At 36.7% G+C, this 12402-nt stretch overlaps 1 protein-coding gene across 4 annotated transcripts in view; it reads left to right on the top strand.

The window, feature by feature from the left end:
* The window catches only part of Parg (poly(ADP-ribose) glycohydrolase), a 110928-nt gene that overhangs the window by 44878 nt on the left and 53648 nt on the right, over positions 1-12402 (top strand). For all 4 annotated transcript variants that reach the window (XM_010622500.3, XM_033761906.1, XM_010622501.3 and 1 more), the window contains exons 8-9: positions 2281-2373; positions 5961-6118. In XM_010622500.3, the coding sequence (XP_010620802.1) occupies positions 2281-2373; positions 5961-6118 (251 nt within the window). The remainder of the gene's footprint in view (positions 1-2280; positions 2374-5960; positions 6119-12402) is intronic.

The following is a 12402-nucleotide window of genomic DNA, read 5'->3' as shown; positions in this document are numbered from 1 at the left end:
TAATGTGAAATAGGAAGTAAAGGGCTAAAGGTGTAGAGAAAGTGGGAAGGGTGGGGGAAAGGTAGTAAGGGAGAGGAAAAAAAATATGAGAAACTGAAAAAATGGAAATAAAGTGTAAATGGGGAGGGGTGGAGGGGGTGAAGGGAGGGCAGGGACAAGGGGAAAAAATGAGAATCAAGACCTATTATGTAAAGGTACAGAATCCCAATGATGAATGTAACTGTATTGTATACCTAGATTGTACCAATAAACTCAATTAAAAAAAAAAGTTTCTGTACTGCAAAAGAAAGCATCAACAGAACTAAGAGACAACCTACAGTATGGGAAAAAATTTTACCAGCTGCTCCTCATACAAAGGACTATTATCTAAATATATAAAGAACTCAAAACAATCAGCCCCCCAAAATATAAAGACCCAATTCAAAAATGGGCATTTGAAATGAACAGACATTTCTCAGACAAAGAAGTAAAAGCAGCAAGTAAATATATGAAAAAGTGTTCCACATCACTGGTCATTCGAGAGATGCAGATGAAAACAACACTGAGATTCCACCTCACCCCACAAAGAATGGCTGCTATTAAGAAATCACACAATAGCAAATGTTGGCGGGGTTGTGGGGAGAAAGGAACCCTTCTCCACTGTTGGTGGGAGTGCAGACTGGTGCAACCACTATGGAAATCAATATGGAGATACCTCAAAGAGCTTGGACTGGAGGTTCCATTTGACCCAGCCGTCCCTCTGCTGGGTGTCTTTCCAAAAGAATTAAAAGAATCATATCACAGTGATATATGTGCACCTATGTTTATAGCAGCACAGTTTGTAATAGCTAAAACTTGGATGAATTTGGTTTGGTTTGTTTTGTTTTGCTTTTTTCTTTTTTGCTACTGGGGATCAAACTTGGGTCCTTGTGCTTACAAAGCAAGCAATGGAACCACTGAGCTAAAACCCCAGCCCACTTGGATGAATTTGTATATGACACAATTACAGAGATGGAAAACAGATTGATTATTGCTAGAGGCTAGGTACAGTAGAAGGAAAGGTAAGTGTGAGTTTAAATGGGGATTTGGAGACTTTGCTGGAATCAAACAGTTCTGTAGGGTCTTGATTTTGGTGGTTGTGTAAATATACACACGTCATCACTGAGGAAAATGGGTGAAATGTACACTGAACTCCTCTGCACCATTATTGTAGAGTCCTTTGGAGGTATAATTACTACAAATAAGTTCTAAAAAGCCAAAGGATAAATTCTAAGCAGGAAGAATTTGAGTATGTTAAACAAATGTGTGAATACATTTTATGCATTTTCAGATGTTGGAAAGCAATTTATTTTGTACATCTAAAATAGAATGCCTTCTATGAATGACTTTTTTTAAGCTTAATTTTTGTTTTTGTCAAAGGTACAGAGGTCTGCTCTGAAGAGGCAGCCACTTTTTCTAAGCTCTTCGCCCTTTTTGATGTGCTGGCTTCCAATTCCTTCTTGAGGAGCTACAACTTCCTTGTTGCTCACAGACATCACCATTATTTGTGCCCCTTGTTTTCCCAGTGTAGTTGTCTTGTTCGTTTTAGTTTTATCACTATTCTGTTTTGTCAAGAAGATGTTGTAACCCTTTTTGTCTGGGCTTTTTCTGTCTTGTATAACTTTTGTTTTCTCCAGAATTAATAATAATTCTATGTTCACCAGGTAGTAGAAGTTAGAACTTACAAAAGACTAAAATGAACTGTCAATGCCATCTTGGTTGTGCTTCAAATTTTGATATGAGAATTGTGTTTTTAACTTCCCTAGGGTGCCAAGAAAGGAAACATTCTAAGGTTATAAGAAATTTCACTGTTTCCTGCCTGGCAGGTTAAATTTGGTACATACAGTATGCTCTGAAGTAGTAGGATAGCTTTTCTGGTGATTTAAGTCATAAATTGTGGAAGTTAAATGGGTCCTTGAGGGCTTCAGAGAGTCTTCGGTTGTCTAGCAGTTTTTGTTAGGCATAACAAAGGGCCAAATGCACTGTTTTTCATTTATAAGTATTATATTTTATTGTGCACATGTGTGTGAGAGATATTTGACTCTGGGTTACATGATTTGTTTTCATGGCATTATGGTGAATTGTATATATTTACAAATGAATTTGAAAGTGTGTGGCTCACCTGTTGATTTGTTTTCACTTGTGTTTAGTGGTGATGATCATTAGCATTACGATGGGACTCTGTGAGACATGGATTCATAATTTAATTTCATAACAAACGTGGTTTATCATTATTCATGTAGTGTATCTCTTGGTTTCCAGGTACTTGAGGAAGCAGAAGCCCAGCATCTCTGTCAGTCCATTCTGCCTGACATGGTGAAGGCTGCACTTTGCCTGCCCAGTATTTGCACCCAGGTTAGTGAGTTGACATACTCTGCTCACACTTGAGCCTTGCACTTGGGTCAAAGAGAAGGGTGGAAGGCAGATTTGCCAAAAAATATCGTAATGTTTCTATCTTAAGTTAAAGGTTAGAGGTTAGAGAGGATGCTACAAAAGGACATTAAAAATGCATCATTCAATTTTTGAGCTTTCCTTGACGGACACTATTGAAGTGTGCTTACTCAGACTTCTTTCTTCTCATGGAAACAATCTATCTTTTTGTTAAAAAGTAGTCATTTCAAAGCATATTAATGGATTTGCAATATTATATTTTTAAAAGGGCTTACTGCTCTCTACTTCTTTTTCACTCTTCCAAAGTGATACATTATTATAACAAATGAATTTGTAGTACTTTCTTAAGACTAAAAGAAAAGATCTAATATGACTTCATTTGGTGTAGAACCACTAATTATAGATTGCTACATAACAAATTACATCAAAATTTAGTCTTAAAGGTATTAACATGTATAATCTCACAGTTGTTGGCCATGCATTTGGGAACAGCTTAGCTCAGGAAGTCGTGGCTCCCCTGTCCTGTGGTTGTAGTCATGGTGTGGGTAAGGGCCAAGCTTCTCCAAAGGCGTGGCAGGGCTGGAAGGCCTGCATAGCTGCTGCTCTCAAACAGCACATGCTACAGTGCCTTTTGTGACTGAATTTCTCAAGCTCCCCAGTGTCATTTGCACTCTTTCTACTAAGTAGAAGCCAGTCACTAAATGTAGTTCAGACCCAAGCAGCAGGGAATTAGACTCCACTTTTAAGGGGAGAAGTATCAAAGAATTTGTGAACATATTTTCAGACTTCCTTAAGGTTGTTTTGGTCTTCATTTTCTTCCTGTGCTGTTTGTATTTGCCCGTTTTTTATTTTAAGACCAGCCCCTTACTGCATGGATGCTAACCAGGGCTCTGCTAGCACTGTTGCTCCCCAGGAGCTCTTGGGACATTTCGTGTATAACAATTTCTCAAGATACAGAATGGCTGTACTCTTGCACATTCTCTAAACCATAACTACAGTCATTGGGGCACCGAATCCCTGCATGTGTCAGACACCTTGTATGGGGCCCTACCACTGTCAGCTGAGAACCAGTGGCCGCATTTGTTAGTTTCTTACCATGATGTTTCTGATGATTTGTAACTTTAATTTCATCCCAGTAATGCATTACATCTAAAATAAATTTTACTATTAGACATAAAATATATTTAAAAGCACCTTTCTTTTGGCGGTTACTTAAACAAATAATGAATAGCTTATGTTATATACTCATTCTTTTTCCCTTCTCTCCTTTCCTTGCCTAGTAAAATGTCTTCCTACTGTCTAGTTCTTCTTTTATTGCTTCCATTTGTGAAGCCTTCCCTGCTTCCCCTAGGGAAGCTTTATCACTGTGTCATATTTCCCATGCTGCTTTTAACTTATATCTTTACAAATTTTCTCCCACTAGATTATGTTCCTTTTGAGAGGAGATCTCTGTGTGTTTAGATACTGTGTGGTGCTTAGTTAAATGCTTTTTTAATTCAATGTGTAATTCATGATCAACAGGATCTAGCCTTTTGACTTGGCTCATTAAACCCTCCCATCCTCTCCTGCTAGGAGAGAAAGTTTCCTTATTTTATTCAGTGAGATACTTATTATTCAAAAGCTTATAAATTAGTAAGCTATCATAAATTGCTTAGTAGAATCAAGTCAGATTCCTAGCCTCTCAGCTTTTTATCCTGGCTTAGTGCAACTTTATTCTTTCATTAGTGTATTACTACTGGGAAGACATTTTCCATCTCAGTTTTGTGCTCTGCCAAAAGCCAATCTCTTCTATGAAAATTAAGATGTAACTTGAGATCAAAATATGTTTTTGGCAAGTTAAACTGTACACATTGGTATTTAATGATTTACCACATTAAATTACTCTAGGCCAAATCTAAAAAGTAAATTTTAGATTTATAAAAAGAAAAATCAAAGAAAAAAAACTCTTTGAAGGAATGTTTTAAAATATCTTGGATCATAGTGACCAGCTTACTGTTTTGTCTAACTGAGTGTTTGCCAATAAGATATATATTTTCTCTTTTCCCTATTTATTTTTAGGCATCTCTCTTCACCAAGACAGCAGAAATCATTTATTGGGTTAAAAATTATACTCTTTGTTTATTTGGGTAAGAGAAATGCTCATGTTTTAAGACCATTAAGCCTAAAATAGTCTGTATAAATTTTTAAAATCATTTTTCTGGCTAATGTGGTTAATGGTAGTCAAAGTTTCATTTCTCATTAAAACAGGTAATAGTTTGCTTTTAGCCATGAATACTGTTACCTTGTCTAAACTCATTGCTGAGTTGTGAATAAATGCTTAGGATGGAAAATGGGGATCAATATGAGTTCTCTGTTTCTTCTTAGAAATGGTAATTAGCAAGGCCTAAAAGCAGGGAGTATTTTGGAGACCATAGTGAAAGTACATTCTTTATCTTTTGTTGTGTTGTTGTCATTTACTTGTGCATTTTTCAAGAGAAATAGTTAAAATTGCAAGATTAACCTTTTCTTCATTCTAGCAAACATTCTAGCAATGATGTGTGTTCCATGTTTCTTAAAAAAATTGTGATTTTGATTTGTCTTGCCTGTCTGTCCTCAGGCTCACTTTGTGTGTTGATTTCTGGAAAATGATGAGCCTAGACAACTGGTTTGAGATCTGTACAAATAATTGACACACTTCATTCTGGGTTTTTCTGAAAGAGAAAGAAAAACATCTCTATTATAGCGAACACCTAACATCTATTGGTAAATTGGCAGTGTGTCTTTGGTTTTACCAACCAACAAACACATCCTTAAAAACATACCTTTGACATTTAAAGCAGAATAAGACTCACCATACAATACTCAGGTCCTATGGATTATACTAACAGTGAAAGGTCAGTGAATTTGAGTTTGTTACAAATAGAAGACATTTTAGACATAAAGGATTTGAAGAAAAAAATACCCAGCATCTTCCTTAACTTGAGATGTTTGATTATGTAGAAAATGCCTGCCTGTTACAAGTTATCCATGTGTCTATGATGGTTTTCACATATTCTGCTAAATTGCTTTAATAAAATTAGATTTGAGTCTCATAAATCGTCCATATGCAATGTGATTAAGATAAAAAGGAAGACTTATTTATTGAATTATTTTCCTTAGATCGTTTTATTTAGGACTAAGAAAAATTGCTCATCTGACAATTTCTAATATTTAATAGTAGAATTTAACATAAGCAATAATAACTAAACTCAATTATTGCATTTTTCTGTTTTGTCTTTGGTTTTAATTTGTCATTACATGGATAATTTTTTTCGACTTACTTGCTAATGAGTAATGTTTTGGGTTCTCACTATCATAATTATTGGTTAGAAATCTGCAGTTTGTCAAATAAGTACCTTTTTCCAATTGTCCCTGATAAGCTACCCTGTCTTTAACAATGTTGCTGATTTAAGGATTCAAGAGTGGCTCAGAATTATTCCTGCCATAATTTAGCAAATGCAATTTGAAGCCTGTGCTTTCAAAATTGCTAAACTAATTATTGCTCTTGTCTGTGTTTTTGTTTCCTCCATCAGCCAATACCTCTCCTGAAGCAGAAGATGAATCATTCCATCACAATGTCACAGGAACAGATTGCCAGTCTTTTAGCTAATGCGTTCTTCTGCACATTTCCCCGGCGGAATGCTAAGATGAAGTCAGAGTATTCTAGTTACCCTGACATTAACTTCAATCGGTATGTTTTCAGAGAACACCAGTGCACAGTAAAATGGAGAAGTACAAAAGAAACTGATACTGTTTTAGTAATGTGCTATAGGCTAAGCATTTGTGTATAGTTAGCTGATGTAATCTTTATAGTACTATGAGTTAAGTGATGTTTTTACCACATTATAGGCAAGGTAATTAAAGTTCACAGAGTTAAAGAATTCATTTGGGATCCAGGCACCATTTATTTGCAGAACTGAGACTTCCTCTCCCTCCTCTTCCAGTGCTCCTGTTATTTCATCTTCCCAGGTTGTCCTGCTCAGAGTGCTCTGGATTTCACGTGCCTGTTGGAATACTCAGGAATACTTGTTGTACATTATGTTCATTATATGCTGAGAGAATGTTAAAGTGAGAGTGAAAGTACTAGATGTGATGATCCACACCTGTAACCCCAGAACTTTAGAAGGATGAGGCAGGAAGATCACAAACTAAGCCCAGCCTGAGCAACTTATCACAAAATTCAAGAAGGTGGGGGATCAGTGTGAATCTTAAAAAAAAAGTGGAAGTAAAAGTCCTTTCTGCGAAAGTCTTATAATTACTTTATAAGTATGGAGTAATGAGGCTTGAAAGATGTACTTAAGGTGAAAGTGACTTTTTATAGATGAGATTGTTTTATTATTGTAAGAATTTTAAGAGAAAGACTAAGCTGGGCATGGTGGCACTCACCTATAATCCCAGCACTCCTGGAGGCTGAGGCAGGAGGATCTCTGTGAGTTCGAGACCAGCCTGGGCTACATAGTGACTTCCAGGTCAGTCTCAACTACATAATGAGACCCTGTCTTAAAAAAACAAACAAACAAACAAAAAAAGACTAGACTAAGGAATGTTTAAATTAATTGACTCAGTTAATGCATTGTGAAGATGTTCAGCCATTTTCCCAAATGAATAGTCTTTACATCATCTACATAAAAACGCTAAGGAATCTTCTCAGCAAATGAATGTTGTTTGTTCCTCCCTCCTGTTCCCCAATTCTTATCCCTCACCTCATATTTTTCTTTGTTTCTTCACTTGAGAATTATCTTTATGGGATATGGAAATAGAATATGAGTTTTCTTCCCTGTTATCAGGAACAAGAGTTAAGAAGTCCTTGTAATATGTGCTCCTCTCTCCTGGCAGGTTGTATGTCGCACCCTCCTCTGCACCTCTGACTACCTACCTCCATTCTCTGAGAGCGGGGAGCATGGGCAGTGTGCCAGACAGTAGGAGCAAACCAACCACATGTGTTTGCCATACTAATGAATGAGTGGTAGAGACATTTAAGTTGCCATGTTCATGTAATTTCTTTAAAAGCTTCATTTTGAACTAATTTTAGACTTAAAAGTTGCAAAAAGTATTGCCGAGATTTCCTATATATAACTGACCTAGTTACTTATGGTAACACCTTTTCTAACCATAATAAAATAGTATAATCAAAACAAGGAAGTTAAATACAGTATAATACTATAAACTGAATTACTAACCTTATCTGAATTCTACTGGTTTTTGTACTACCCTATTTTCTCTTTCAGCATCTGTCTCCTCCAACCTGTTCCTTAGGTTTTTTTCTTTATGACTTTGACACTTTTGATTCATTAGTTATTTTGTACAGTGTTCTCAAGGTGGTTTTGCTGATTTCTTTCACAACTAGAATGAAGTCATGCATTTTTGGCAGAAATACTGCAGAAAAGATCTTGTGTCCTCAGTGAGCACATTAGTGGGTTGTGACTCATCCTGGTCCAGGTGGTAAGGTGCTACAGTGTGACTGCTGGGTTTTTCCACTGTAAAGATAACTGCCCTTCTCTGTTTTAGAGGAGATAAAATTCTCTACACAAATTTTGCCTCATTTCCCCCACTAGTTTTACCATCCTCTGGCATATCTTGTCTGAGTGTTATGGTATTTGTTGCCCATTGTAATTTTTCTGTTTTCCTTTTCTACATTTATTAATTGAAATTCTAAGGAAGACCTGCCGTTTATCCTCCATTTTTAATATCAGATGGACTCATGGGTCTTCACTTTATTGTACAAATTAATATGGAATCCTATTAGTATTTATTCTACTGCTCAGAGTGTTCTGGCTTTGGTCAGGAGGGCTCCTTTAGGTGGTTCCTATATTCTTTTGTCATGCTCCCAACTGTCGTTTTTTTTAGCATTTTCTTCTGGAATCGCAAAATGTTCTAAGCAAGTGGTGGGAACTTATGGCACATGTGCCACAGTAGGCTGTTATATCATTAAAAGCTCTAAAAGGTTTGTCATCAGTGTTCTAGGCTCATCTTAGATTTTCCATGCCCCAGCCCTGAATCAACCATTTTTTCCAAGGATCCCTGATTCCTTTTATTTAGAGAGGAAGCTCTGAGTGGCAGATAAGCTCACAGCTGTCACTGTTCTGATACATACTGTACTGGGGCAGTCCTGTCATCTCTGTACAGCAGTGGGGAAATGTGCTCACCATCCTCTCCAGTATCATAGATTGTCAGCTCCAAAGGCCTTATTTTTAGGCTTTTAAAATTACAGAATGCTACTTTCTCTTGAGATGAGAAAAATTGCAAGATTTGGCTGATTGGTGCTCAATATAAAATTTTCATTTAAAAATCTAAAAGCAAGCTTTGTCTAACATTCAGTACATTTATTTGTGGGGGTGTAGCTTTTTTTTTTAGCAAATGATTTGAATATGAAAATACTCTCAATTCTTAGGTTATATTTTTAGGGGTCTCAAACACTAAAATATCAGTGACAGTCTGTTGTGTACAATTACTCTTTGTTGTCAGCATTATGGGGAGAGGACAGCAAACAAAACAGGAAATTTCTCCAAATTTTGGCAATCAGAACAATATTCATTTTATAACATATCCCCTTTAATTACATAAAAATCAGTTGTGATGAGCACATTTTTCCAAATCTGGTAGTCACTAAATTTGTTTTTAGAGAATACTATGTAGAATACATTCACTTTGGTTCAGATATAGTCAGCACGTAGGTCTTCTCAATTATGTTAAGGGCCCTGGGGATATAGAGAAAGGTCTAGCTAGATTCTTAGTTCTTACTTCCATACAGAATTGTCTTATATTTACACTTCACAGCTGCCTGGGCAGCTTTCTATCAACAGGCCTTTTATTATGTCTTAAAAACACAGTTTATGAATACCTTTTCCTGACATCTAATCCTGTGGGTTCCTCACAACCTCCTCTGTTCTGTAGAGGACAGTAGCACTCACAGTAGCACAAAAGTACAATCTACATTTATATGTGGCTTGAAAATGAAGCACATCACAGTAGCACTTTTATAATCGAAGTTTTCCTTGAGGCTACAACCTGAACCAAGTATGAAAGGGTTAGAGGACTTCTTATTAATGAGGAAGGAGGGGTAGCATAATCAAAGTCCCTGGGCAGAAAAGGACTTGATGTGCCCAGGGACTGTGAGATCAGTGGCATGGAGAGAGGAGAGGCTGCAAAGGTAGGTGGGGGCTAGATAAGCCATGCAAAGCAGACCCAGGTAGGCCATCTGAAAGCAATGATTTGGTAGGGCATAAAGAGAGCCCCATGCATATAAGCAGATTTCCACGTCAAAGACTTGTTTTGATTGTAATGCAGGCATCAGCTGGAGAGAGCACACAAGTGTGCCAGGAAAAACAGACCAGTGCCTGGGAGGAGAATAGGGGTGGGGACAGAAGGGTGCAGACCTTTGAAGGGGTTATTCAGTGCAACAGTGACAGACTGGGCCGAGAGGCATCCTGGGTGCTTCATACATTTGTACAGCCAGATTTGCACCTACAGTGTCACCCGCTCTACTCTTAAAATTGCTTCTTCCTTTCAGTGTGATGGAGATCTTATCTGTCCTATTCTTGTTGTCACCAAATCTCATGTTTCATAGGCCTTCAGTACTTATCAAATGATTGAAAATAAACTTTACAGGTGAAACATTTGAAAAAATTAAAAGGCTTTTTCAAAGTCAGTGGCCCTGTCTGGAGGCAGTGTGTTAAAACTGAAACTGAGACCCTTCGTTCACAGTGTACTCATTGACTTTTCCAGCTACATTTTATTCTTAGGAGTTACGGGGTGCTTCATTTTCAAGCCACATATAAATGTAAAGTGTACTTTTGATTTCTTTAGTAGGTAGACTACCACTGAGAGAAAACAAACTACATTGGTATCTATGATTATAATGGTATTAAAAAGTCTATTAAATATAATTTTTTGCTTATTAAACAAAACTCTAGTAAAGCATTGGCTCTGCTATTAAAGTAGACTCAGTAAAAGTTAAAGCTGTACAGCTCTTGCAAGTTTTCTTTTTTAATACAGAAAAGGAAATGGCTGTATGTAAATAAAGAAGTGAAGATTTAATTTTATAAAATTATAATTGCCTGTTTGTGTGGAGAGTTATCAGTTATATTTATAATGAGGCTTCTCCAGAGAGTAATTAGCCTTTCTGTTTAATTTATAATAAGTATTTAATTAGGTCTAGAATCTGCCAGAGTGCTGTAAATTATAGAATTTCCAACCACAATTCTGAAGGCAATCCCAATGGCTCTAAGATTATGTTTTTGGTATTTTGCTTTTGGCGAGAAATAGTTCTAATTAATAGTGTTTTGGAGTTTGTGTCACAATGGCCATCCATAGTTTATTTGTGTGGGAAGAGGGATCAGCCAGCACTCACACCTTCACAGTTCCTGAGGTCACACTATGTAGGGTCATTCCTTGTTTCAGTAATTGTGGAAGTACAAACTGAGGCATTTACAGGAAAATTCTTTAATGGAAAAGTAAGAGAAAATAAAAGGGAGCGCAGTGCTGACAAAGATCAAGCCATTTCCCTAACAAAGGAAAGTAAGGGACAGTAGGAAAAGAGCTGTCCCTTAAGAAATGAAAGTGGCTATAGGCTTGAAAAGGTGGGTTGACCCATTTGCAAAGAGACTAGTTTTATGGTGTATTGTTATGGACTGGGATATTACCTCAGCCCTAGTTTTGTGGCTCTGAAGAAACCTTCATGAGTGAGGGGCAGTTGGGATCCTGTGAATGACTGTCTCTGCCTAGGGGAGGCTCAGTTATGTGAGCCTCCTCTGGAATTCAGAGTGACCCCAGGTACAGGGCAGTGGAGATTTCTGAGTGTAGCTGAATGTCCCTCTAAATCTCTTATCCTGATATTCTCAGTTTTGAAAGATGATGAGATAGACTAGGTAAATGTTAGTCTAATAAACCCTGTATTGCCAGCTTTCAGGCATACATCCCCTAAATGACTAACATGGCCTTCAGTACTTATCAAATGACTGGAAATAAACTTTACAGGTGAAACATTTGAAAAAATTAAATGACTTTTTCAAAGTTAGTGGACCACTGAGACCCTTCATTTACAGTGTACTCATTGACTTTTTCAAGCCTGTATGTAAACTGAGAAGGAATTTCTCTGTCCCAGTTTTATAAAATGAAAGTCAAGCTTTGTTCTGCTTTTAATTACCTATTAAGCATCTGTGGGACCAAGGGAAAAGTCAACAGTGTTTAGCAAAGACCACTTTTAAGTGTCTAACTGTCTCGGAAGAAAACACAAAGCATTAATAAATACAAGTTAAGAACCTCAGAGTTTGTCCTTTGTCTCTCTGGTGGTCTCTGATGGTGTCTTTAATCTATGGCCTTCCTCAGGAAAATTGTAGGCTTTTACATTCTAATTGTAGACTTTTACATTTTTTTCATGAGCATTCTGTAATCTTAAGTATCCTAATATTATATCAGAAAGCTTTTTCTCTGTTACTTTTAAAAACTTCATATTCAAATTCAGATGTGCTGAAAAATAAGAGAACAGTATAGTGAGTACGTGTTTTAAATCAACCAGCCTCTATACTTACCAGTATTTTCATTATTGTTCTTCTTTCATTTATCCAGCTGTACTTCTTTTTAATCAGCTAAAATATTTTAGACCAAATACCAGACACCAGACATTTCATTTCAACCATGAAGGTTTCAATACTTAAGCTCTTCACAGATACTTTTACTCCTAATTCTTGGTTGAATGTATATAGTCTTTTCCTGAGAAAAGCATAAGGCTATGTGTGGATGATTACAACTGTATGTGTCCACCAGTAACATAAACAAAAGCACAAAAAAGGAAGAAGACTAAGTGACATTAGAATCAGCAAGTGTTTTAACAAGAAATAAACAGTTGTACACAGACTCTCATCTCAGTTATGCTAAACTGTCTGTATCTATTGTATGCCTCTGTATTCACAACCATACACACAGCTGCATAAGCATAGACAATCAGACTAACAAGAAAATGAATCAGCATATAAC

This window comes from Fukomys damarensis, unplaced genomic scaffold, assembly GCF_012274545.1.
Source record: "Fukomys damarensis isolate Sample0158 unplaced genomic scaffold, DMR_v1.0_HiC HiC_scaffold_1, whole genome shotgun sequence".
NCBI classification, from domain to species: domain Eukaryota; kingdom Metazoa; phylum Chordata; class Mammalia; order Rodentia; family Bathyergidae; genus Fukomys; species Fukomys damarensis.
Note: the sequence above shows the minus strand (reverse complement) of the source record. Positions and strands in the feature narration are given on the sequence as shown.